A 26,894-nucleotide genomic window follows, 5' to 3' on the forward strand; every position below is an offset into this window, starting at 1 on the left:
AACGCAGTGACGCCTCCTTGAGAAACTGAAACTATTTTGACTGAGGCTTTTAAGCCAAAATGATCCGCAGGCACGTGGACACAGACACAGACACAGATAGACACACACAGATAGACACACACACACAGATAGACACACAGACACAGACACAGACACACACACTGTCACACATTCACCCTAAATACACACCCAATTATCAGTTGGCAGTAGGCCTGCACATTTCAGAAGCTGGCGATGGTCATATCAAGATGTGTCAGAAGATAAAATGGGAAAAAATAGGATACGTGCAAAACTCTCTAAAGCATACAATTGTTTTTGCTGCATGAATGAAACTGACTGGTACATGATTTCTCAATTTGTCACGATTATGCAGGTTGTGTCTGCGCATCTTCTTGAAACATTTGTTTTTCGTCTTTCCACCTGCGTAAATACGCTTTTACTTAAAAAGAAAAAAAAATCAGACAGACTTACAGAGGCTTAACTCTTTCCATACGAATTGATTTATTTTCACCAACCCTAGCTCTCTCCGTACGAACGGCGAAAGAGACGACGTTAACAGCGTTTCACCCCAATTACCATCATCAAAATATTGCAAGCGGAAGGCTCTTCTACTGAAGACGTGAATGTTGACAAAGAATACCACAATTCTGACGACGGAAGCTAAAGGTTGGGTCATTGAGACAGCCACTGGACATCCGAGGGGTCTGTGTAGAGGAGAAGAGAGGACTGGCCGTACTGAGTGAGTTAACCACGTGACTGCTGATTCATACAGCGAGATCAGTGAGGTCTTCATTTAGTACAGTCCAAAAACTGTTGTGTTCCTATCAATGGTGTCACCATTCTGCCGAACAATTCCAAGATTAAGGCATCCAGACAAAGAATGGTGACTGACATCCTGACCTATAAGCTAGCTCTGTTTTATCTCAGTGAGTTGACAGACGTTCTTTCACGGGTGGACAGAATTGTCAGCAGCAGTCAAGGGGGAATTTTTATATCTGTATTTCTTCTTTTTTTTTCTCTTTCCTCTACATCATAAAGATCACATGCACACTCAGTGTGTTTGCACTCCATCAAGACAAACTTCAAGCTGACAGACTAGGTCGATCTCTCCAAAAGACGAATTACCACAGCCACTCTCTGATAAGACAAATAAACCATCTGTCTCCATCAGTTCCACTTTTAATTTTGACACCATCTATCATCTCTCTGAAACGGACAAATACGTTGAGTTGTTTGTGTAGTGGAATGGTATGTGTGTGTGGGCCGGGTAAGGGGTGATGTCGGCTGTGGAGGATGGGTGGGGGAGGAGGGGAGGTAAGAGTGGTGGTGAGTAGGAGAGGGGGGGAGATAATGCTTACGTGTGAGCGCGCACGCGCGCGTGTGTTAGTGTGTGTGTGTGTGTGTGTGTGTGACTGCGTTAAAGTGGGCATATTGTCATAAATGTAAATTTCAACAAATGGATGTGATTTGACAAATGGAAGCTATGTTTTGTACATGTTTTTTAAACACTGTTCTCACTCGTAGTGTGTGTGGCCGCGGCGTGTATGTGTATGTTTTTGTGTGTGCGGTGTGTGTGTGTGTGTGCGTGTGTGTGTGTGTGTACGCGCGCGCGCGCATGTGTGTGACTATGTTCATGTGTGAGATAAAGAGACAGTGACAGAGAGAAGAGACTGAGGGAGAGAGCCACAGACTGTATTTTATCTGCAAATCTATTTCGATTGCCAGATCAAAATACCAGAACTGAATATAACGCTGTAAGTGATCACATACAAAACTGAGAAACACCACCGCATCACTGCTTCTCACATGCAAATGTGAATCAGAAACACCACCACTATTTCTCACAAACTGAATTAAAACAACAACAACAAGAGAGGCAAGGCCTTCAAGACTCACTTGTCATACGCATAGTCTATTTTGTCCCATATGATGGGATGGAGAGGTGGACACATTGTACACTGATTACTAGTTTGTATGTGAACTCACACCCACTTATACAAAGTCCCGTTCCTCTTCTTCACCTCAGGCACACAAAGCTTTTCTGCCTGTGTTCATGCAAATCAAACCACTGACAAAAACTGACATGCAAATTTGATGCATACAACATTCACATGGTGTTCCTAAATTCTGGCGGGATTACCCATCTCTTTCACTCCACAAACTTGGAGAGAAAAAATGATCGAAAAAAAAAGAAAAAAGAACTGTTCATAAACAATTCCTTTCCAAGCTTGCAACAGGTCCGTAAGAGGCCCACACAAGCACTTCTTGTATCAATTGAAGATCTCTTGTGACACATCTTTTGATTTATAAGACTGATTTACAATGAGGCATTAAAATGGAAGTACCTTCTACTGATGAAAACAAAGAAATCTCTGTTCCCTGGTCATACCAGCGATTGAGCCCCCACCCCACCCCACCCACCCCCCCAAAAAACAAACAACCAAACAACTAAACAAAAAAACCAACCCCAAAACCAGCATACAATGTAAGAAGAAGAAGAAGAAGAAGAGAAATATATATAAATAATCAATGATTGATACTCATGAATTGCCTACTGACTCTACTTATCAATCCTTTCCCTTTGGGCAGAGGTGACCTTGTTCATTACACATGAAATGCTGGATTACTACAATTTCTCTCTCCCCTCACCACACATACTGCTAGTATTTATGTTAATTTCATGAGACAGGACACCCAAAACTGCATCCACTTTGGTGCGCTTTCTTCAAGTGGTATGTTTATCATTTCAAATGAGTTTAGCATGCATCAAAAAGCTGTATATACCCATCCAGCTCTAAGATGGTGATTTGAAACATCCATAAGCATCTTGGATAATGAACAATCATTGTTTATCAAACACAGATGAAGGAGGAAGTGTCTGAAAAGAAAAGTCCGTCTCCAGCGACTGCTCCACGATGATGCGCAGGTTGGCGATCTGGTCGGCACAGGATTTGTTCCGCCGGAAGCCTGCCTGCTGGTCTCGGAGCTTGGGGTCGACAGCCTCTTTCATCCTTTCCAGTAGAACCCTGTTGAGAAACTTGCCCGGCGTTGACAGGAGCATGATCCCTCAGTAGTTGCTGCAGTCCCTGAGGTCTCCTTTCTTCGGCAGCTTGATGATGATTCCTTCTTTCCACTGGACTGGTACCTCCTCCTTCTCCCAGATCTTGCTGAAGAGGCTGTATAGCATGTTGACAGCTGTTTCCATGTCTGCTTTGATGGGTTCTGCTTGATCTCTACCTTTGAGGGTTTGTCGCAGCTGATGGGCAGTTCTGTCTCTGCGGGTGGAATGTCTGGTGGTGCGTCAGGGGCGGGAGGTTAAAGCCTTGTACACTGAGAGTAAAACACACAAGCTTTTTATGTACTGAGTATAATTTAAAAATGTAATGTTTAAGATGAGAAAGATCAGCTTAAAGCAAATTACCCCCCCCCCCCCCAGCATTAATTACAGATGAATTTCCCTTTTTTACTATCTGCGCCAAAGACATGCACCAGAAATATAACTTTCATGCTTAGCATAAGAAGTTCCTGTTTCAACAAAAAAATGATAAAAATGACTGCTTTTGTTGTTGTGTCAAAATATCAGATCAATGTGCCAAATTTAGAGAATAAAAAAAAATATAAATATAACAGTAAATTCAGTTTGCATATACTGGATTTTTCCTATTTTTGATGTCAACTGACAAAGTGTTTGCAGAGAAAATGGCAATGTTAAAGTTTACCCCGGACACACACACACACACACATAGACAACCGAACACCGGGTTTAAAACATACTCACTTTGTTTACACAAGTGAGTCAAAAAACCTACTTTAAAATACTATCATATTTATCATCAAATAAACAAAAAACCCCACTTTAATATAAAATACCACAACTTTGAGTAGGATCAGAAACGTCAACAGCAATGTATTCAGAGAACTCTGGCTGATCTGGGTCTCAAGTGTCCCTTGTCCACCATCCATCACACAATGGACAAATTTCGCCTCTCCCAGATTGATGGTCGACCCCTGGACTGTGGAGGTCAGTTTACTGAACGGGTATCATCAGATGGCCGTAAATGATATAGCAACATGTTGTGTCCGTATGTGTGTGTGTGTGTGTGTGTGTGTGTGTGTGTGTGAGTGTATGAACCGCCATCAGTCAGATGCTGGTTGTCCACAAAACTGGTGACAAACACGTTTATGTCTTTATTATTATCCATTGATTTGTTTTGAATATATTGATTGTTTTATTGCTTATTTATTCATTCATCTTATTTGTTTCGTTATATATATATATATATTATTGCTCCTATTTACATCTCTTTACAGGCGTATTTATCTATTTAAAAACATACGCAAGAGAATGTACCAGAGTAAGAGAGACATCAAACAAACCAAATCCAAATTTTCAATGATTATTGTCCGTGCTTTCTTTCTTGCATTACCAATTCACACAAAAAATTCAAAGAAGATTTAAAAAAAAAAAGAGGTAAAAAATACACCCACATGCTTCCGTCAAATCACAGATTTTGAACGTCCTTTAAACGGTTAGCAGTGTTGTACAAAAATCCATGCTGTAAAATCCTTGTCAGACGCACGCATGTGTGTGAGTGGGGTGGCGAATGCTTGTGTATCACTGGCTTGCTCTTCCAGCAGTGCTTTGATTTCAAGCACCTGGATATGATCGTTACTTGAGAAATTGTTTGGTAGTTTTGAGAAATTGTTTGTTGGTTTTGAGAAATTGTGATAAATGATAGTGTTGCTGTTTTTTTTGTGGCGAACTGTGATTTATTAACACGGTTTTCAGGCTGCGATCTCGTCTTTTTTAGAAACCCATTCCGAGCAGACATGTCTGTTTCTTCTTGTGGACAAAACGTTCTGGTTTTATTAAATTTTTGTTAAAACGTTCCCTCCCATGCGTCGTTTACCATCAGTGTACCAGTTCACAGTGCGCACTTCCACTCACACACAGACACACCCCTTCCTACACACACACACACACACACACACACATCATCATCAATTAAGAAAAGTATATTGAGACGAGGCCTGCGCTATTTCTGAGCTTGAATGTACAATGAAGTAGAATCAATAATAAACAAAGCAACAAATTGTTTCCGTGCAAACTGAACTGTTTAGAAACCGTCTACATTGTTGATGCAAGTCGAAAGATAGTAAAAATCCCAGCTACTGGTAAAAATTAAAGCGAAAAAGTTATCACAATGACAGGTTTTCTAGTCAACTACCTGCGAGTTATGTAACACCTGTTGAAAATTGTAAATTGGAACATTTAGAAATTAGCACACGCTGAATAATACAAATTTGTCAAACACAATGGGCAATTCAGATTATGACACAGTGAACAAACGTAAATAAGAATATACTGAAAATACGACTGTAATTACCGCTTTCTTCACTTTGAAAACGGGATATCTATGGGGGGTGGGGGTGGAGGGTTCATAACAGATCTTGGATTTCCGAGAATAACTGATAAAGAAATCCCTAACAACAGGAGCAACAGACAACCACAGCAAAACTAACAGCCAGTGTGCGCCTCACACACACACACAAAATTAGCTTCCCACGTGTCATTTTACCTCGCGCAGTCTTTACCAAGAATTTATGTACATTACCCACGTAGTGGCGTAAAAACAGTTGTCCTTTTCTCGAGGCAAACAATGCGATTGTTACCGATGTTTGAAATGACTGTAATTGCAGATTTTGAAATGAAAGTCGATCTTTTCTTCTTTCAATAACAGACTCCCTTGAAGGCTCCCACGAGTGGGGGCCAGCATGGTGTCAATCGTTTGTCTCTTTTACTATGTCGTCAGCTGAAGGTTGATGTAGACTGATAAATCATTAGACCGTGAGTAAGCTATGTCCACTCATGTGTCATTGATAGCCTGGATGCTGGATGCCGTATGCGTCCTATAACTTTCCATGGGACTACAACAAGGATCGCCTCTTTCCCCTGTCCGTTACAACCTTCATGCGAATGAACCTGCCGGTCTTGGCTGGGTTGTACTGCGGTCTACTGTAAACGATCTTATCAGCGCTAAGTTTGCTCAGCGTTCATACGTTTCCGAAGTCTATGGAATTAGAGCGCACATTCATCGCGGCAAAGCAAACTTAGCACTGCCAAGATCGGTTTATCGGGTGACTCGTGCGGTAGAAATGAGTTTCACCATAACCGCTATTTGCTGATGCTGGAGAGTTCCGCGGCAATCTTGGATCTACGTTCGTATGCGCATCTAACTTTTAGTACTCGAAATTCGACCAATGCCGAAGGCGATCGACAAAAGTACCAAACATGTGCTGTCCTCCGTTTCTTTAGTTGATAGCCTCTATTGCTACAACCAGACTGATCAATGAAGTGCCATCGTATGCACACACACAAAAAAGGAGCAAAAATTCGAAGGAAAAAAAAACAGAAGAAAAAATAGAAGCCTGCTGTTCGCACCTTCTCGATCGCCTTTGTTGCTCGTACTTTCGGACAGCCAATCAACATCAATAGCACAGATCATGTGACGCGCCTCAAAAGTCATGAAAACACGGAACTCTCCAGCGGTGTATTCGGGGGTCATATTGTACAGTGCTGGGCTCGTGGTGTCGTTGTGAAGGTTTCGTTGTTCGATGTGTTGAGTCCTGCATGGGTGTCTTTCCGAGTGTGAGGTTCATGATCATGACGTATTTGTATATATTTATATTACTCTTTCTGTCACAACATTCGGACTGCTCTCCCCAGGGAGAGTGCGTCGCTACACTAACAGGGCCACCCATTTTTGATTCACTTGTGTAAACAAAGTGTCTATGTTTTAACCCAATGTTCGGTTGTCTATGTGTGTGTGTGTGTGTGTCCATGGTAAACTTTAACATTGCCATTTTCTCTGCAAATACTTTGTCAGTTGACACCAATAAATAAAAATAGGTAAAATTCAGTTCTTTCCAGTCATCTTGTTTAAAACAATATTGCACCTCTGGGATGGGCACCAAAAATTTTTTAAAAAGCTAAATTATATGCAAACTGAATTTAGTTATATATTTTTTTTCTCTCTAAACTTGGCACTTTGATCTGATATTCTGACACAAGAACAAGAGCAGTCATTTTTTTTTTTTTTTTAATCATTTTTTGTTCAAACAGGAACTTCTTTTGCTAAGCATGGAAGTTATATTTCTTTTGCATGTCTGGTGTAGATAGTAAAAAAGGGGAATTAATCTGTAATTAATGCTAAGGGGGTTAATTTGCTTTAAACTGATCTTTCTCATCTTAAACATTACATTTTGAAATAATACTCAATACATAAAGAGCTTGTGTGCTTTATTCTCAGTGTACAGGGCTTTTACTATGCTCATTCGCCCAAGTGGTCTTTTTCAGAAAATAGTAAAATCAATATGACGAGTGGACTTTATAGATCTATCGGCTGAGCCCTGAAGGTCATGGGCAAAATCAATTGCGTACACATATTTATACATATTCAAAGTGCGTGCACGCAACCTCGAAGGGAGACATTTTGTTTCAAGTAGTTGACCTGCCCGTTCAATTCAATATTCAATCGACAATACACGATAACATGTGATGGAAAGTTGGAGAAGGAGACCGTTAAATATTTATTCAGAGAAAGATTTGTGACCGCCTCATCACTTACTGGATTATGTCTCAAACTACCATAAAATATCAACAAAATCAGTCCGAATTCACAGTTAAAAATATTAAACCATGAGAGGTAATACCCTTGATGAAATGTAAAAATTTCCAGTCTTTACTTTTCTCAAAATTAAGTCCTTTTCACTTCATACGACGTTTATTAGAAGTACTCATACTTGGCTCTATATGTTATTAGTTTAACAAAATACTCAATTTTAATATCAACTTTAAAACTATAAAATTAGATGGTAAAATGGGGCATCATTTACCCCAAGACTGATGTGTGTCATGCTTGTAGCAGACGATGCTTGTTACACACAGTGTTTGACAACACATGAAGGCGGTAGAGAAGGGAAAGAACAACAACAACGGCAGAGACAGCAACCACTGATGAAGTCAGTCAGCCATCCACCCTCAAAACTGACCAGTCTGACAACTCCCCACTGGCTCAGTTTCTGCATCAGTGGCAGACAACCCCCGACCTGCGCTACGAAAATGACACCAGGCTAGACAACACAGTGTCACATGCCTTTGAAACACAGCTATCCTGAACAACAGATCCTGTCAACTTGATGTCATCTTTTTAATCATGATAGAACATGTGTGGGTTGAATCACTATTATTCATATCATACAATTTAATATAGATCTGAATACTATGACATGTGATTTGAACTTTGATATTGAATTTCTTCAAATTCGCTCACACACACACACACACACAGAGCACCCATTTGCACAACACAAACAAAATCTCGAATCACTTGGTGGCATAAAAAGAAAGCATTTCAACCCACAAACACCTTGCTTTTTCCTCTCATGGAGAGCAAAGTTTACTTCATAGCTTGTAACACAGATAGCACCAGTCAATGTGACTTTTCCATTACATATCACACACTCTAAATGAAAAAAACAAAGACTAAAAAGAAATAATATATATATAAAAAACCCAATCACAACTGAACACATCATTACAATCCAATAAGTTGTAAAGAAAAAACATCCACTGCAGTCCAGTTACACTCCACACACATAATACATTTCACACTATGGTTCAAATCAGCACGACACACACAAAACACATTAATATGAAAACTGATGATGACGAAGCCTTTTCATTTTTTATCTTTCTTTTTTTTCTAAATTATTTTAATGTCTGCTCACAATTTTGATAAAAAGAATCTTTCATAGTATAAAATTTCTATAAAAAAAATAATGGAATGTAGAAAGCACACGTAACACATATACGAGTGTTTAAAAAAAAAAAATCCACACCCCTATTGCTGTAAAAGGTAATCGCTCACACAAATAGGACAGAAAATGTTCAAAGCACCTATAAATATGAAATTTTGAAAACATTTGAAAACAGAGAACACAGGAAAAAGATATGTAGTAAAATATTTTAAAAAAATCCACACTTCAACCATTGTAAAAGGCAAATTACTCACACAAACATGGCAAGAAACATTCAAACTAACTAAAAATACAGAACTTTGAAAACACCTAAAAATACACACAAGTTTTACAGAAGATAAAAAAAACCCAACTAACTTCACAAAAAGCCACACAATGGTATATTACAATCAGGATCAATTAAAAAAAAAAAAAAAAAGGAAGTAGGAATGTAAAATGAAAACCATACAGTATCAAAAAACAAAACAAAGAACAGATGAGACTTATGACACGAACACACTACGGCGTAGGCACACAGGGTTTCAAGGCAGGTAAAAGTACTCTCTCTTACGTGAATGCAGGCGGACGGTCAAAACCAGCATAAGAAAGCCCATGACCACGATGACAGCAATGAGAATTCCAATTATCACTGAAAGCAAACAGCACAAGGCCATGTTCGGGTCATCCATTTGTTTTGTGCATTTGTTTGATGCTCATGATAGGTGAGGAGAAGCATACACAAGTGTAATTCTGACAATATTCAATGAGCTGAGAGACGACTGGCTCCTTACTTCAAATGACACAAGCTTGTGATATCATAGGCTACGAATGAAAACAACAATGATTTCTTTCTGACAGAAGGTACCCAAACTGTCTCTCTTCTTCTCACTTTTACTTGTGTATACACATATCAAGCTTATAGTTATCATATTTGTAGACACATCACGAACAAAGTGATTTGTTATGATCAGACTAATATTTGCAAAGTTTTTTTTTTCTCTATACATATTTATCAGAATGAAATGGTAACTAAGAAATACTTGTGTTCAACGAGAAATGTTTAGAAAACAAACAATACATTTCATTTTATTATGTTTAGTGTTGTCTTTTTCCAATATGAAATATCTAGAAGAAGAAAAAAGAGCCAGCTAATATCTGCAACCATGTTAAGTTTGGCATTCATAAACACAACAGTTCCTTTAGAATTGGCAATACTGATGCTTACTACACACACACACACACACACACACACACTTCATATGTACTGTAAGTCTACTGAGCCAGAATTATTTTGCAGATTCATGGCATTTACACACACACACACACATTTTTTAAACTATTTTCTTGTCCCGATCGTTAGTGCTCTAGGCCCCGGTGCTAAGGAATGAATTATAAATACCTATTATCACTGTCATCATTATTGTGAATTATAAATACCTATTATCACTGTCATCATTATTATCAAATACACAAAAAACTACTTTAAAATACTATCATATTTATTATCAAATAAACAAAAAACTACTTTAATATAAAATACCGCAACTTAAAGTAGAATCAGAGGTGACTGTATACACATTTTGAACAAGATTTATGTATGCTACACAAAATATTTTCTATACTGATGTAATCCAGTTCTAGATTTAATGTCTAGACTTAACTTGTACTCTATATTTCCCAGAAATAAAACATCACTTTCAGCACTTCTTCCAGTCTCAGCCTATCTGCGGACATGCATGTGCATTAAACCCTGACCAAATGATGCTGTATAAACATGGGGAGTCTTTTCATGTAACTGAAGCATATCATGCACGTAACACCTAACCAAATGTTGCTGTGTAAACACAACTGTGCACGCACCAGGAGCATATCATGAGCATATTTCTGAAAACCATAATAAATGCTTTCTGATTTAATTCAACAGACAAGGCGTATCTCTGAGTCAACGTGCTCACATTTTTTTTCTTGCAAAACTGCCAACTCACTTCTGGCATGCACAATGCTGTATCACTTGTATGTTACCTTTGTCTTCTTTTCTCTTCTTCCTCCAAATGTATGTCTTATGCATGTCTTAACCAAACAGTTAGTGTGGCTATTGTAAACTATTATGAGCACAATACCAGATGTTATCTGTATTGAGCACAATACCAGATGTTATATATAATAATAATAATAATAATGTATATTTATATAGTGCCCATTCTCACTAAGAACTCAGGGCGCTTTACATGAAAGAAAAAATATTACAACATAAAACATTCATGACCACTCTTTCTCAAAAACCCCTCCCCTCACACACACTCTCCCTTTCCCACTCTACAAACATCCAAAGTGAACTGACATCGGTGGTGTTGGAGAAAAGGAAGCTGAGAATACTTATAGACAGGTTTTAAAAAGATGAGTCTTTAGTGATAAGCGAAAACCAGAAATAGATGCACAGATAATAGAATCAGATGCATGGATATTGTATTTGTATTTGTATTAGTAACATGAAATATGTAACATTTTCATGTGGCCCCATGGGGTTTCTTGAATTAGACATGTCTTCTCTTATCCTGTCACATAACACCTCACCAGATGTGCTGTTACTAAGAGCACATCTGAAGTGACTGACAGCTATGAGACTAAGAGCACATCTGAAGTGATTGACAGCTATGACTGTATCTACAGTTCACTACTCCACTGTCCTTGCCGAAAGAATCAGAAAGAAAACAACAAACAACAAAAAAAAAAAAAAGAAAAGAAAAAAGGCTGCTTAGTAATTTACCTTCCATGTAACTTTCGGAGACGGCGACACTTTTGGGAGTGTTCCCACACTCCTTTTCCCAGTTCACGGGGACCTCATTTTTGGTCACAGCCACAAACTCCTCCAGGGGACAGCACTCCTTCTGGCAGTCTGTCACAGGGTCATCAAACACTCTCCCTTGAATTGCTTTCTCCATTATATTATGAAGTGTAATTATTTGGATCACCAATGCAGAAAACAGGACACCACTGGCACTCACATTTATCAAAGATTTGATAAGAATACAACACATGAGTGCAGACGGGTGTGGTGGTAGAATGGCTAGAACACTGGATTCTTATCTGAGTTTCCTGAGTTCCATCGCAGGTTTAGGCACACCTGTTGGGTTCAGGGTGGAGATTTGTCTGATCTCCTAGGTCAACGTATGTGCAGACCTGCTTGTGCCTGAAACCCCTTCAGAAGATCAAATACACACGTTAAAGATCCTGTAATTCATGTCAGCGTTTGGTGGGTTATGGAGACAAGAACAAACCCATCGTGCACATCACCGAAAACAGAGCATGGCTACACATATGGTGGGGCAAAAAATAAACTAACTGTCATACACAAAAAAGTTACATGTCTGTGTGAGTGTGAGTGTACTCAGGTAGACAGGCTGTTGGGCAAAATGACTCCCAGGTTTGTAAAGGACTTGGAGCTTGGTCTCTGATTGAGGATAGGCGCTATATTAAGTATCCGTATCAATCAATCGCACCACTGGCATTCACATCAGAACACAGCACACCACTGGCACAGACTCAAATACCTGAAATTTGATACAGCACATTAAACTTAAACTCACCTTCTTTCAGTTTAAGACCCAACGGTTCTTCCATAAAATGCAAGCAAGACATAGATAACCAGACAACAGTAAAAGCATTAAAAGAAAACAGAAAATCTGAAGAAAAAAAAAATCCTAACTACCAGGATGGATGAGAGTGAAGGGAGCAGCGGTCCTGTTCCGATAGCGGATCTTGACACAGTAATCCTCCTCTACCAGGTGGAGCTCCACCATCAGAGTGCTGGCATAGGGCGGTTTGATGCCATTGAAGACTTTCAAAGCGTCTGACACAGCTGCCACAGTGTCGTCATGCTGAACACAACACACAACACAACACACAAAGATGATGGGAACGGAGCCAGCTGGGGATACAAGGTGTGTGTATATGTGGTTTTATACTGGGAGAAAGAAAAATAATAAAAGGCGGCGCTCTAATTGGATCAACCATGCTCTTCCAGGGGAGAGCAGCCTGAATTTCATACAAAGAAATCTGTTGTGGCAAAAAGTAAATCTCCACACAATACAATACAATACAATAAAGAATTAAAAGCTGAATACCTACCTACCATCAGTGCAGACACTGAGAGAGGTCTAATAAACAATGAACAATGAAACAATGAAACATGACACTGACAGGATGACGACTACAGCGGAAGAGCAAAAATATTTAAAATGAAAGAAACAAATGGGAAATAACAAAAATGGGAGACCATAAAAAGCCGTCAAAGGCAATCATCAGTCTGATATACAATACAATAAAAATAGCAAAAGCAATACTCCATGATCAAATGCACAGAACACAACTTAAAATTACAAGAATTGTGAGTGAAGTGACATGTCAGGCTCTGTATTTAACTGGTTTCTCCACTGCAATGGGAAGTTATTTACAGCTTAGTCTTTTGTGAAGGACTATGACTCTCAAACTAGGAGGCAAGATTGCACTGGCTCTTAGTGCTGCAGCCTAAGGGGCTAGATGGCCTTTCTGAATCATCCCAACGCTGACTGTCCAAAAAACCCTTTTGGCCAAGAGAGTGGGGTTGTAACATGGGCAAGACACTCTCTACTATAATCAAATTCTAGCCCAGATAGTCAGAACAGCTAACCTGGGCAAGACACTCTCCACCATAATTAAATTCTAGCACAGATAGTCAGGACAGCTCTTGCCTTTCCTGCTGTTCTGAGTGTCATCGTCCGACACGACTGATTATCATTCATAATATCTAACTGACTAGGTGAACCTGAATTGGGAACTGAGGGGTCCGCTGGAGCAGAGCAATAACAGAAAGGAGGCAAATGGATGAGGGGAGGTAACTAGCAGAAGGAACCTGTCCTTTTCATTCATTTGATACTGATATTTTGCACAGGACAGGAATCAGATCTCTGCTGGTGTCTGCACTAGTGAGACATGGTACTGTATGCACCAAATACATGACTGTAGATGTAAAGGCATCAAGTGCAAGCATAAATGTTTTCATGTTTTGTATTGTATAACTCTTTGTCATGACAAATTTATCTGTGTGAAATGCCCCAGGGAAAGCGACAACGTAGCGCCATCTGTTTCTTCTTCTTCTTTTTTTGGTTGTTGTCTAACTCTAAGTGCATTAATTTGCTTTACTGTCCAAGTGGATTTTTTCAGAATTCTGACAGGGACATGACACATAAAACCATAACAATAAAAAGTGTGACTGTAAACTTTAGAAAGAAAAAAAAAAAGGAGAAAAAAAATCCCAACAGTTCAAGTGTGCTTGTTGTACTTACCGCTGAATACATGTACATTTTGTAATGCTGTTGTTTCTGTGCAGCCTGCACCATGTTCTGGATGAACATCTTCAGCAGGGGACCTGCACACAGTCAGAAAACATTGTTCACACATCCACTCAGTCAAATGCACTGTGTGTCTGTGTGTGTGTGAGCGTGCATGTATTGTGTTGTGTTGTGCTGTGTTGTGCTTTATTCAATTATTGTATTGTAATGTATTGTGTTAAATAAATTTGGGAGAACATTGCTACAGTGCAGGGCCACCCATTTTTTCTTCTTTTTTTCTGCCTTGTGCATTTGCTTTCTTACCAAAGTGGATTTTTTTCCACAAAATATTACCAGGGCAACCCTTTTTGTTGCTGTGGGTTCTTTCATGTGCGGTAAGTGCATGCTCCACACAGGTCCTTAGTTCATTGTCTCATCCAAATGACTAGCTTCAGGACCATCTGTCAAGATCTAGCAGAAAGGGAGAAAATATTGCACAGTGTGGGATTCGATCCCCCACACTCAGATCATCTCACTTCCTAGGTTGACGTGTTACTACAAGGCCATCACTCCACCTGCATTTGGTGTGTCCTTGCGAATCCACCACTTTGTAACTGAAAGAGCATTGTATAGTACACGCTCAGTTGAACAGTTTTGTTCATGTTCCTTTTTGTTGTCTTTGTGTCCTTTTGGTGAATTAAAAAAAAAAAAAGTTAAACAGATACACAAAAATACCTTCACTGTGAACAAAGATTGCTGCTGCACAAAATGCACTTCCCTCATGATCAACATGTTAGTTTACATCTTTTTTTAATACATTTCTTGCTTGTGTGTCATGGGATGAGTTGGGGAATGGGGCTGGGCAGGAATTGGGAAATGAAAGATGCAATAAGAGGCTGGACATAACTGTTGATGGAATCACAAATTTCTTTTCTTTATATTTTACCTCCCATTCCATAAAATAATATTTCATCAGTCATACAGTTGTTCGCTCTCAAAGGAAGAAATCATTACAAAAAAAAAACAGAATATGTAATGACAAAAGAAGAAATTGACGTATTAAAAAAAAAGAAAGAAAAAAAAAAAAACAGAAAAAAAGAACCCTTCAACCCGTGCAACAGAAGCTATATATTCATAATGGGTATGCCTTTAAAATGTGGTTTTAGGAAGCAGAATATTTTTGCTGTTTTTTTTGTTTTTTGTTTTTTTAATTCTTGGATGTTATTTTCACAGCATTGATACTCTTGAAGTCCTCACTCATTCAACATATATTCTGTAGACTTCTCTACTGATTTGTTAAACTGTTGTGCAGGCCTTTGATCATGCGCATGGAGGCCTAACTAGTGTGTGCCTCCATACATTTTATAAGCTACAGCACCAAGGTTCTTTACTTTTTTCTTTTAATTTTTGCATCACCTGAAAAAACAACAACAACTGGTTAACCAGCTACACATGAAGGGAAAAGCAACACCAACCTCCTTTCAGACGACTGAGCTCTGATCCATTGAATAACAACTGGAAGCTAAAATCACCAATCTTTATCATTTTGTCGTACACGGTCTCATTATCCCACTTTGCTTCTGCCCATTCTGGCAGAGAGTAATTGTGGGACCGCTGAAAAAAAAAAAAAAAAATAAAAAATAAAATCTGAAAGTGAACAGTAATCACTAGGTGCAAGTTTTCAATTAAACAATGATAACAACCATGTCACAAAAACAAAACAAAAAAATCACTTCCATCCACAAACATTTTTCTGAAGCTGCAAATTTTCACAGAAAAAGACACACTGCACTGTCTTTGAGTCTGACAGTGAAATAACCATGTACATGCAAACAAACTACATCACTTCTGTCAATGAACAGTTTTCAGCAGCTGTGATCTTTTACTTAAAAAAACAACAACAACAGCGAAGCGTCCATACTCCATGACAGTGAAATAACAACATGCAGTTGATAGTCATAAAAAAAAATCAACAAGCAATAAAACAGTTTTCTTCTTTAATTTAAAAACATTTTTTTTTTAATAAAAGATAACATTGTTCATGACAGTGAATTAATCACACAAAGTTTCAACTAAAGTCACACACAAAAAAACCAAACACACAATTTCTTTCCAAAAATGGTTATCAGCAGCTGCAATTTAAAAAAAAAAAAACCAACCTCCTGTCCATGACTGGAATAACTATATCAAAGTCACAGTGTCTCTTTTTGTTAACATTTTCACATTCAATGGACCCATTTTCATGCTGATACAGTATTCAACATGCTTCCTAACTGATTTTCTTTTTCTGTTTTCCACTTGAAGAACTACTGGATCATAACACCCACATTGTGTGTGTATGTGTGTGTGTGTGTGTGTGTGTGTGTGTGTGTGTGTCTATGCGTGTCTGTATTGTAAATCTCTGTGTCCGTGTGTGCGCATGGATGTTAGTGCATTCGCACATATGTGTGTGTGTGAGCAGGCATATGTGTGAGTGAGAGAGATCATGAGACATACACAGAGCTAGACGGTGCATGGCAGTACTAGATCCGTCCGGTCCCTGTACCATTCAAAACATGTGACAGACAGAAGAATTACCTGACAGAACAGATTGTCAGCCACTTTCCACAAGTCGCTGATGTTCACTTTCTTGATACCAGTATTCTTTGCTACGTAGTCATATAGTTCCTGCCAACAGCCCAATACCACACTGATGTGACATAAATCAAATGCATACTCTCTATCAGCATTTTGCCCTCCTTATAGTTATAACATTTATGTTATCATTCTTTTAAACTTTGAAAACTTAAGTCTACTTTGAAAAACAAAACAAAACGTGCTCACAAAAACAAAAAAACAAAACACCACCACCACCAACCCAAATCTTTGTTAATAATGCATCTGAAACTTCAAAAAAGAAATACTGAGTCCTCTTCATATTTATCACACTTTCTCTTGCTCTCTCTTTCTCTCCCTCTCTCTAATTTTTCTATCACCCCTCCTCAATCGTAACCAATGAACAAAGTTTATGAACAGAAAAAAGAGATCGGACAAGAAAACAAAATGAATAGGAAGCTAAGTACATCACAAAAAACTGAGAAAAACATACAACATCCACCTCACAAACAAAATCATATTCATGATTTGAAAATGCACTTTACCCCACCCCTAAAAATAAAAATAAAAAAGAATAAATAAAAAGCCCTGAGGAAAAAATTGATCCCTATACACAAAACAAAATCATGTGATCCAAAAATGCACTTGTTGAAAAAAAACTCTGAAGAAGACACAATGAATATCCACTATACAAATTATAAACAAAATCGTATCATGATCTGAACATCTCTCAGGGATGCATAACAATTAACATACAGCGTTGGATTTCTCCTCTTCCACCACAGCCGGGGAATGCAGAACTGCATCATACAGCTGGTCATACAATGGGCACTTTTCATCAATGGCAAGGACCTGTGTAACAGTGGAGAAAAGAAGGATACAATCAATGTACTGTCCTCTTATTGAGAAGTGTGTGTGTGTGTGTCTGTGCGCGCGTGCGCGCGCGTGCACATGTGCGTGCGTGTGTGTGTGTGTATGTGTGCGTGTGTGTGTGTCTGTGTTTGAGTGTGTGAGTGCAGCAGCTACTGCACTGACAATATACACTCAAAACCTAGTAGCTGATACACATTGTTTTAGACAAGGAAATTATTCAAATTCATAACAATGTGAGGAGAAAGAAAGAGAAATTCTCAGGGGGTAGGGATGTGTGTTGACAGCACAACAATGCTCAATCTAAATTCCACACACACAGCCACAGTCTATGTTTGATTTCATTCTTCGTTGTATTTATCTAGAAATTGTACTGTGTTTATAGTTTTTACTTTCCTTCAGCTACCGTTTGCTGGTTCATAAGCTGCATCTTGAGTTTCACTAGGTCACATTTTGACAATGACTTTTACAGAAAATCACAATTTTTTTCTTTTAAATATACCTTTCAGAAAATCAAAGGGATGGGAGTGCAGATGTGTTGTACACACGAGTGTTACATTTACACCATAACTAAAAAAATCTACAGTACTTGGTAGTATTGTACACAGGTATTCTTTTCACAATCAGTCTCCAGGGCACATTTGACAGTGAACAGCAAAAGGCAGGACAAAGTCAAGACAGGCTCAGGCTTCTTGCATGGAGTGTTCACACTGTTACATCCTCAACACAGACTCGCACTCCATCTCTCTCTCTCTCTCTCTCCCACCCCTATCTCCTCCCAAACCCCTTCCTTCACTTCCACCTGCTTAGACACAAACATGGTCATGCAATTTACCTGACAACAAATGAGACAAAGGGAGAGAGAGAGAGAGAGAGAGAGAGAGAGAGAGAGAGAGAGAGAGAGAGAGAGAGAGAGAGAAAGAATACAAATGTCAAAAAAGAAGATATCCACAAACTGGCATAAACTTCACAGGACAGGTACATCCATCTCCAACAACTCACATGGCATTCTATCAAGGCTGACCAGCACAAAGAATTTACATGTAAGCCAGCCATTAGCTTGAAAATAAAAAAAGTACCAGTAGATGTGGTGTAGCGTGTATGATGAACCAGTGCATGCTTTGACACCATCTTGAAACTTAATCTCAATTAAAACGACTACATACACTGGAATGAATGAGTGAAGTAAAGGAAGCACAAAAAGCTTACAAACATTACATGAACTTTATCCCCAACGTGACCTCAGACCACAGAGAGCAGAGCGCATTTGTGAGAAAGCACTGATCACCTGGTGCTGCACATCTGTACACATGTGTTACAGTGTCAGGTGTCCATGGCTAAAACACATGATCAGTGATTCACTGCTGATCATTCTTCTTCTGCGTTCACTCGTATGCACACGAGTGGGCTCTTACGTGTATGACCGTTTTTACCCCACCATGTAGGCAGCCAAACTCCATTTTTGGGGGTGTGCATGCTGGGTATGTTCTTGTTTCCGTAACCCACCGAACGCTGACATGGATTACAGGATCTTTAACGTGCGTATTTGATCTTCTGCTTGCATATACACACGAAGGGGGCTCAGGCACTAGCAGGTCTGCACATATGTTGACCTGGGAGATCGTAAAAATCTCCACCCTTTACCCACCAGGCACCGTCAACGTGATTCGAACCCGGGACCCTCAGATTGACAGTCCAACGCTTTAACCACTTGGCTATTGCGCCCGTCACTGCTGATCATTCGACCTGAATGGGGATGGTTGCGACACAATAGTGAAAGAAGGCAAAGTGTGGAAGGACTGGGAAAGGAGAGGGGGCTGTAGGGGGAGAAAAGTAGGAGGGATGGGAGCTTGTGGTGATTCCACCTTTTTTTTTTTTTTGTTAGTTATGGGTGCCCAACACACTATAACACATAAAACAAAGTACTCACATGATCTTCATCCTCAGGGCGGGTGTGGACAGGAATGGGCTGCCACAGCAGCTTGGGGTTCCAGACCTGCTCACCCTGTGGGGGGTACAGGCCTGCCAGATTGCAGTAGGCTGACATCAAGCATCGGTTGACATTGGAGGACGCCACCGTGATCTGTTTAAAAAGGCTTCACCGTGTAAAATTGAGATCACCGCCTGCATTCACATCAACTGTTGCAGCACAATATGTGCACTCCCTCTCTATTCTCCACATAGCCTGATTTAAATATCAATGACATCAACAATGTGTGAATTTGAAATGTTTCTGTGATTGTGCGGTTGTGTGGGGGAGAAGAGGGGTGGGCTAAGAGAGGGAGTCTCTGTGCATGTACTTGCATGTGTGTTTCTGTGTGTAATCTGGATGCCAGGGGGACAGTGTGTGTGTGTGTGTGTGTGTGTGTGTGTGTGTGTGTGTGTGTGTGTGTGTGTGTGTGTGCGCGCGCGCGCGTGTGCGTGCGTATGTACGTGTGTGTGTGTGTGTGTGTGTGTGTGTGTGTGTGTGTGTGTGTGCACATGTGTGTCTGTTTTGCATCCGGACATAAAAGCCCCATGTTTTCAGTCCCAAAGTTAAGTCTCACATACTGAAAAGCACCCACAGAGAAAGAAAAAGAAAAAAAGATCTGTGTACATATACAAAAGAACATTCTTTTTTTTTTTTTTTTTTGCTCACAATATTTTGCTTTCCTCTGAGCCGTCATACATATATATGCCTATTTCCTCACCACTTGACCACTACTATGCATTCTGAAATAGAAAATATCAATGCTGAAAATGAAACACAGACACTCTCACATAGATTTAACCCCGTCTGCAGATGAGTATGCTCTTCAGTGAAGGACTGTCACCTCACTCACTGAGGTAACACTGAGCTTACACACAGGTCAGGATGTCAGTCAACATTCTTTGTTTGGACATTTTCCTCTTATGACTGCATTACCTCTGTTCAGCAAAATCAATGACACCATTGGTAAGTACACAAAAAGTAGTAAATGCACTTCAAACTCATGCCACACATATATTTTAATGAGGTTCAGCAGTCAAGGAGTTAAACATCAAACAGTTTGCAATGGCACGAGGATGGACACAGCACTGCCACATCATAAATATATTACATATATATAATAGATACACCTATACCTCTGTGTTGTTGTAGGCTTGGCTCAACAGGTGTCCATACTCAGAGTGAAAGAACTGCCCAAGAGCGTACTGCTGTCGCATGCCCACCTGAAAAACAAAATAACAGAAAGGTGAAAACTATAATATTTTTTGGAACACACACACACACACAAAATCAATACTCTTTTCTGCCCTATCTATGTCTCAGTAATAATTTTCTATTATTATCTTTGCACGCCACTTGTTAACATGCACCTATCTTTACATTAATTACAAGCTGGAGGTCCAAACATTAATCAAAACTCACGAAACTTGAGTTGTGAGGCCCACTAGCTCTCTATTTCTCTCTGTCCAGCTGTGGCCTATTGCCACTCGGTCTGGCAGTGTCTCACTCATATGGATTATGTACCCTCCAACAGCATTATTTTCATGTCATGCCTTTGTTGTTTGCCTTTCTGTCTGTCTTCAATCAGCTGTTTGTCTACCTATTTGCTAGGCTATCTCCTGCTCCAGCTGGTTGTTCTTTGACTCTTATGTCTGTCTCTCCAACAACATTATTATTATTATAATCTGATATGTGTGTTTTAACACTCTTATTGTTGTAATAAGTTATTAACTTTAATCTGATAAATGGTTTTTTTTTCATCTATGTAGTTTCATTACCAGCACACAACATTGCCATTATCAATATAATCTTATGAGTTATGTGTGTTTGTTTTAACATTATTATTGTTGTCATATGATTCTTGTTGACTCACTTGTGTAAACAAAGTGAGTCTATGTTTTAACCCGGTATTCGGTTGTCTCTGTGTGTGTGTGTGTGTGTGTGTGTGTGTGTGTGTCCGTGGTAAACTTTAACATTGACATTTTCTCTGCAAATACTTTGTCACTTGACACCAAATTAGGCATAAAAATAGGAAAAATTCAGTTCTTTCCAGTCATCTTGTTTAAAACAATATTGCACCTCTGGGATGGGCCCAAAAAAATAAATAATGAAGCCTAATTATATGCAAACTGCATTTACTATTATATTTATATTTTTTGTATTCTCTAAACTTGGCACTTTGATCTGATATTCTGACCCAACAACAAGAGCAGTCATTATTATCAATTTTTGTTCAAACAGGAACTTCTTTTGCTAAGCATGGAAGTTTTATTTATTTTGCAAACGTTTTGGTGCGGTTAGTAAAAAAGGGAAATTACTCTGTAATTAATGCTAGGGGACTTAATTTGCTTTAAACTGATCTTTCTCTTCTTAAACATTACATTTTGAAATTATACTCAATATATAAAAAGCTTGTGTGGTTTATTCTCAGTGTACAGGGCTTTCACTGTGTTCATTCGCCCAAGTGGTCTTTTTCGGAAAATGCTAAAATCAATACGACGAGTGGACTTTACAGATCTATTGGCTGAGCCCTGAAGGTCATGGGCAAAAATCAATTGCATACACATATTTATACACATTCAAAGCGCGTGCTAATATTCTTCACGAACGCGAACGATGCCATTTTGTTTCAAGTTGCTGACCTGCCCATTCAATCCTATATTCAATGGACAATACACGATAACATGTGATGGAAAGTTGGAGAAGCAGACCGTTAAATATTTATTCAGAGAAAGATTTGTGAATGCCTCATCACTTACTGGATTATGCCCCAAACTGCCAAAAAAATATCCACAGAATCAGTCGGAATTCACAGTTAAAAACTGTAAACTATGCGAGTTAATACCCTTGAACTGATCACGATGAAACGAAAAAATTTCCAGTCTTGACTTTTCTCAAAATGAAGTCCTTTTCACTTCTTACGACGTTTAGATGTACTTGTACTTGGCTCTACATGTTATTAGTTTAACGAAATACTAAATTTTCATATCAACTTTAAAACTATAAAACTAGCATGAACATAAAAGAGAAACTGAATCGACTGTGTCGAACTACATTCCCGGCAGATGTAACTAAACTTGTACATCTATCTAGATCTAGTGAAAACGGCTAAATGTTGCAGTGTGATTGCGGCAATAGCCATTAAAAAGAATTTTTTTATTGCCCTTAAAGATTTTTTGAATGCCCAAGATACACCAGAATAATATGATTTAAACAGCGTTTTCACTGCGAATACAACAACTGATTTATCGCCCTTAAAGTATGTTCAAATGTTAAATTTTAGAACGTCAGTTAAGGAGCCAACATAGTGTAATAGATAAGGCAGTTTCTTCTCACCCGAACACGTGGGGTTCGAATCTGGTTAGGACTTTTTTTTTTTTTTTTTAAAACGCAAAGCTTTATAATAACAAATACAGAACACGTTTTAACATTAGATTTTTTTTTTTTTTTTAAGTGTATCACAAGTGAGTCTTGAAGGCCTTGCCTCTCTTGTTATATTTGTTTTCTTATCAAAGTGGATTCTTCTACATAATGGTACCAGGGCGATCCTTTTGTTGCTGTGGGTTCTTTTACATGTGCTAAATGCATGCTGCACACGGGACCTCAGTTTATTGTCTCATTCAAATGACTAGTGTCCAGTGTCTAGTGGAGGGGGAGAAAATACTGTTGTGCGCTGGGATTTGAACCAGTGCGCTCAGATTCTCTCGTTTCCTAGGCGTATGCGTTACCTCTAGGCCATCACTCACAGTGTGTGTGAATGAGTGAATGAGCAAGTTCAAAATCTGTTCTGACTCCTTCACAGCAAAGTTCCAATGGTGCACTTAAAATCTGTTCTGACTTCCTCAGCAAAGCCCCAATGGTGCACTTATCCGTATCACTTTAACTTAGTGAACAGCCATTCAATGAAACAGCCATGCCAGTTTTCTCTTTGATATTAATGCCCAATTTAATGTAAACAGTCAAAGCTTTTTGTTACAGAGGTTATAATACTGATGGAAATCAAGTGTGGTCAACACTGACCATGCATTCAAATCAATTTCATGCAAGAAAGAAAAAAAAATCTTCAGATATATATTTTCACACCACAACAGACTTGAACTTGAAGTCAACTTTAACTGTAAGTCTTACCGTTGTAAGCCACCCCGGGCCATTAGACCACTTGTCCTTGTTCGCATCTGTGGGAAATGTGAACTCGGGACTGCGGTCTCCATGGCGATACACCTGTCACAGACAAGCAAGCAAAATAAATTTGTAGCACTGAAATACATTTCAAAATATAAGTTGTAATCAGTGACAAACTGTCGCAACCAATTACGTTAAAACTGTGAGGTCCAAAAGAGGCGCTAGCACTGAGAAAGGGAGTGTAGACCCTCAGACATGGGTCAGTAATTGGTCAAGTTAGCTTGAGAAAGCAGTTTTTGATTTATAAGAAAAAAAAGATAAAGAAGAAGAAAGAATGAATGAATAAAACTGTTTAATCTAAGAAAAACAAAGACACATAGTGCTCAGCTTCTTCCTTGTGTCTTTTCCTGAATGACTGTCAACTGAATTATACACAACTACTGAACTAGGGTCAAATTCCCACAGTCAATAAGTTTCTTTCTTCTCCTTCCGTTCCCTCTCTTGACCTTATCAGAAGATCATTCTATTTCATACACACTTGCTAGGCCATCACTATCCTCACTCTTCCTGATTGCATGGTTTGATTTGTGTGTCTGTGTGAGAGAGGGGGAGAGGGACATTAATGGGAAAGGTTGGGTTATTATAATCTTATACTAAGTACATTAAAATCTTATAACTTTGAAATGAATCACACCAAAAGTATCCTCAGTTTGTGTTAAAAAACTTAAATGTAATTCTTTACATTTTTTTTTTCTTTTCTCCAACATTCTCTCTCTCATTATATTATATTCTTCACAACACACACACACATACACAATGTCCCTTCTTCCCCCACTCCCCCCTTTGTTATTTTTTTTTTCTTGTTGTCCAACATCACTTACTTAATGTGGAAAGATGTTAAACTGACGACTAAGTTAGAAAGTACATCAAAATTTAACAACTTTGAAATGCTTCAAACCAAAAGTATCAGCAGTTTGTGTTAAATGAAATTATTTAATCTTTCACTCATGTTCTTACAGTTACACTCATGGAAAGTGAAACAATTTTTTGCTTTTATGTTCTTACACCCAGGTTCTTACAGTTACACTCATGGAAATTGAAATCATGTGTTGTTTTCATGTTCTTACGTTCAGGTTCTTACAGTTACACTCATGGAAATTGAAATCATGTGCTGTTTTTATGTTCTTACAGTTACACTCATGGAAATTGAAATCATGTGCTGTTTTTATGTTCTTACAGTTACACTCAGGTTCTTAACATTTACACTCAAAATCATGTGTTGCTCTTCTCAATCTGGGTTATTTTGTTTTTGTTTTTTAATTGCCACTGATTCAGATTGGCTGTATTTTTAGGAGATAATATGAAACAATGTTACCAATGCTTTGTAGAGACAAGTGAGGAGAATAAAAAAAAAAGTCATATTCATAAATCGGTTTTCTTAATCTGTATATGAAGTTTGGCTGACCCCATCAGCAATCACTGTGTGTGTGTGTGTGTGTGCGCGCGCACGCTGGTTGGTCATTAATTTAGTGTTTGTTCATTACAGTGATTTTAGATGGAAAAAGTGTATGCAATGCATGTGCATACATCACAGGAATGTGCTCAAAGTGTACACAATTACAAATGTGACAAGAAATAGAAGTTCCCTATGGACAAAGCAAATTGGGTGGATGAAAACTTCGGAATCCCTTAACCATAATTCAATTAACTAGTAAAAACAGGTAAAGACTAAAAGAGTCAAATGTCACAATATTTACATTGTAATTGTTTTGATAAACATTAACAACGACAAGAATTTGAGATGTGTGTGTGATATGTGGAAACAGAACAGACTATATAAATCGGCGTGAAAAATACGTTTAGATTTCGACAAAAGAAAGAAAATCAACACAAAACATGGTTCTCTCCACACCACATTGAGATCAACTGTTTAAACGTTAATTTTCATTCCTTCTTCATAAAATCATTGCCAGTTTTGTCATTCAAAGTCCACTGCACCGCTAAACATGTGGTCTGCTAAACATTAAATACAGACGTGCTTACCTGCAATAATTATTATACATATTGATCAGCACGAGGCCTACGATTCAGACTCACCATGTTAACCAACTGTAAAGTGTCAGGAGAGGTAGCGACAGTTGATGCAAACAAGGTGAAAAAGACGAACGAAAGCATGGCTTCAGTCTGTCCAGCCATTGTATTCTCTCTCTCAGTTAATCGCTGGGAGAATTCGTCCACACTCCAGCTGTGTACCAGGGCAACTGAACAAGAGAAAGTGAAAAACCGAAGGCCGAGCAGCTGACTCGACTCTTCTTCCAAACCCGCCGCCGTGGTGTTTGCTCATGTGACTTCAACACCAAACAACGATTGGTCAGTTCGATCTCTAATCTTCCGGCTTTGTTTACAGTTGGCCTCACCACGCACACTGAGGCTCAGCTGTTTCTGGGCGAGTTTTCCTGGTTCTCGTGACCAGTTTTATCAGTTTACACAGAAGCTGGTAGCAGTTACCGACCACCATTTGTGTCTTTCTAAACTGCAAACTTTAGGGATGAAATTTAACCCGTTGGCTCACGACCACCATTTGTGTCTTTCTAAACTGCAAACTTTAGGGATGAAATTTAACCCGTTGGCTCACGAATATGCACGAGCACGTAAACCGTCCTAGGCCTTCTGACAACCGTAACTTTGAATGATGCATAATCATGTTGTTGAAGGGCCACAAAGCTTGTACAAGTACATATCATTGAGTGCAGGCACATGACTTATCATGATCGATTTTCTTATTTATAATTATTTTCCCTTAAGGGTAGAAGGATATCATAGTGCAGTTACCTCATCAGTTTAACGGTAAAGTTTATCAGTGTGTTTTGGGGTCAGTCAGTAGCCTACTTCTCAGCACTGCACCTCAGTACAGTTCCACACTAGAAATGCCAATGGGGAAAAATTGGACGTCAAAAGCCGGTTCCATTTCAAGTATTAATTCATTCAAGAATCAAGTGGACAATTCCATAAAATTCTCAACTTTTTTTCAGAAATGAAAATTTGACGAATAAATAAACTTGATAGCAAGGCGTTAAACCCTGACCAAATTTAACTAATTTTAAATTTGACGGGCGCAATAGCCGAGTGGTTAAAGCGTTGAACTTTCAATCTGAGGGTCCCGGGTTCGAATCACGGTAACCGCGCCTGGTGGGTAAAGGGTGGAGATTTTTCCGATCTCCCAGGTCAAC

At 38.9% G+C, this 26,894-nt stretch overlaps 1 protein-coding gene across 1 annotated transcript; it reads right to left on the minus strand.

Annotated features, from left to right (window-relative positions):
• Nucleotides 1-1,835: 1,835 nt before the first annotated feature.
• Nucleotides 1,836-26,195, minus strand: LOC143293433 (prostatic acid phosphatase-like). The gene is made up of 12 exons (XM_076604284.1): nt 25,762-26,195; nt 23,671-23,763; nt 20,679-20,765; nt 19,504-19,656; nt 17,460-17,555; nt 16,686-16,775; nt 15,584-15,722; nt 14,124-14,206; nt 12,509-12,677; nt 11,567-11,695; nt 9,371-9,448; nt 1,836-3,330 (listed from the first exon to the last, which is right to left on the minus strand). Exons 1-12 carry the CDS (start codon nt 25,858-25,860, stop codon nt 3,302-3,304), a joined length of 1,245 nt encoding a protein of 414 aa, XP_076460399.1. The 5' UTR covers nt 25,861-26,195; the 3' UTR covers nt 1,836-3,301.
• Between the last annotated feature and the right edge of the window lie 699 nt (nt 26,196-26,894).

The sequence above is a fragment of the Babylonia areolata genome, chromosome 19 (assembly GCF_041734735.1).
Source record: "Babylonia areolata isolate BAREFJ2019XMU chromosome 19, ASM4173473v1, whole genome shotgun sequence".
Lineage (NCBI taxonomy): Eukaryota > Metazoa > Mollusca > Gastropoda > Neogastropoda > Buccinidae > Babylonia > Babylonia areolata.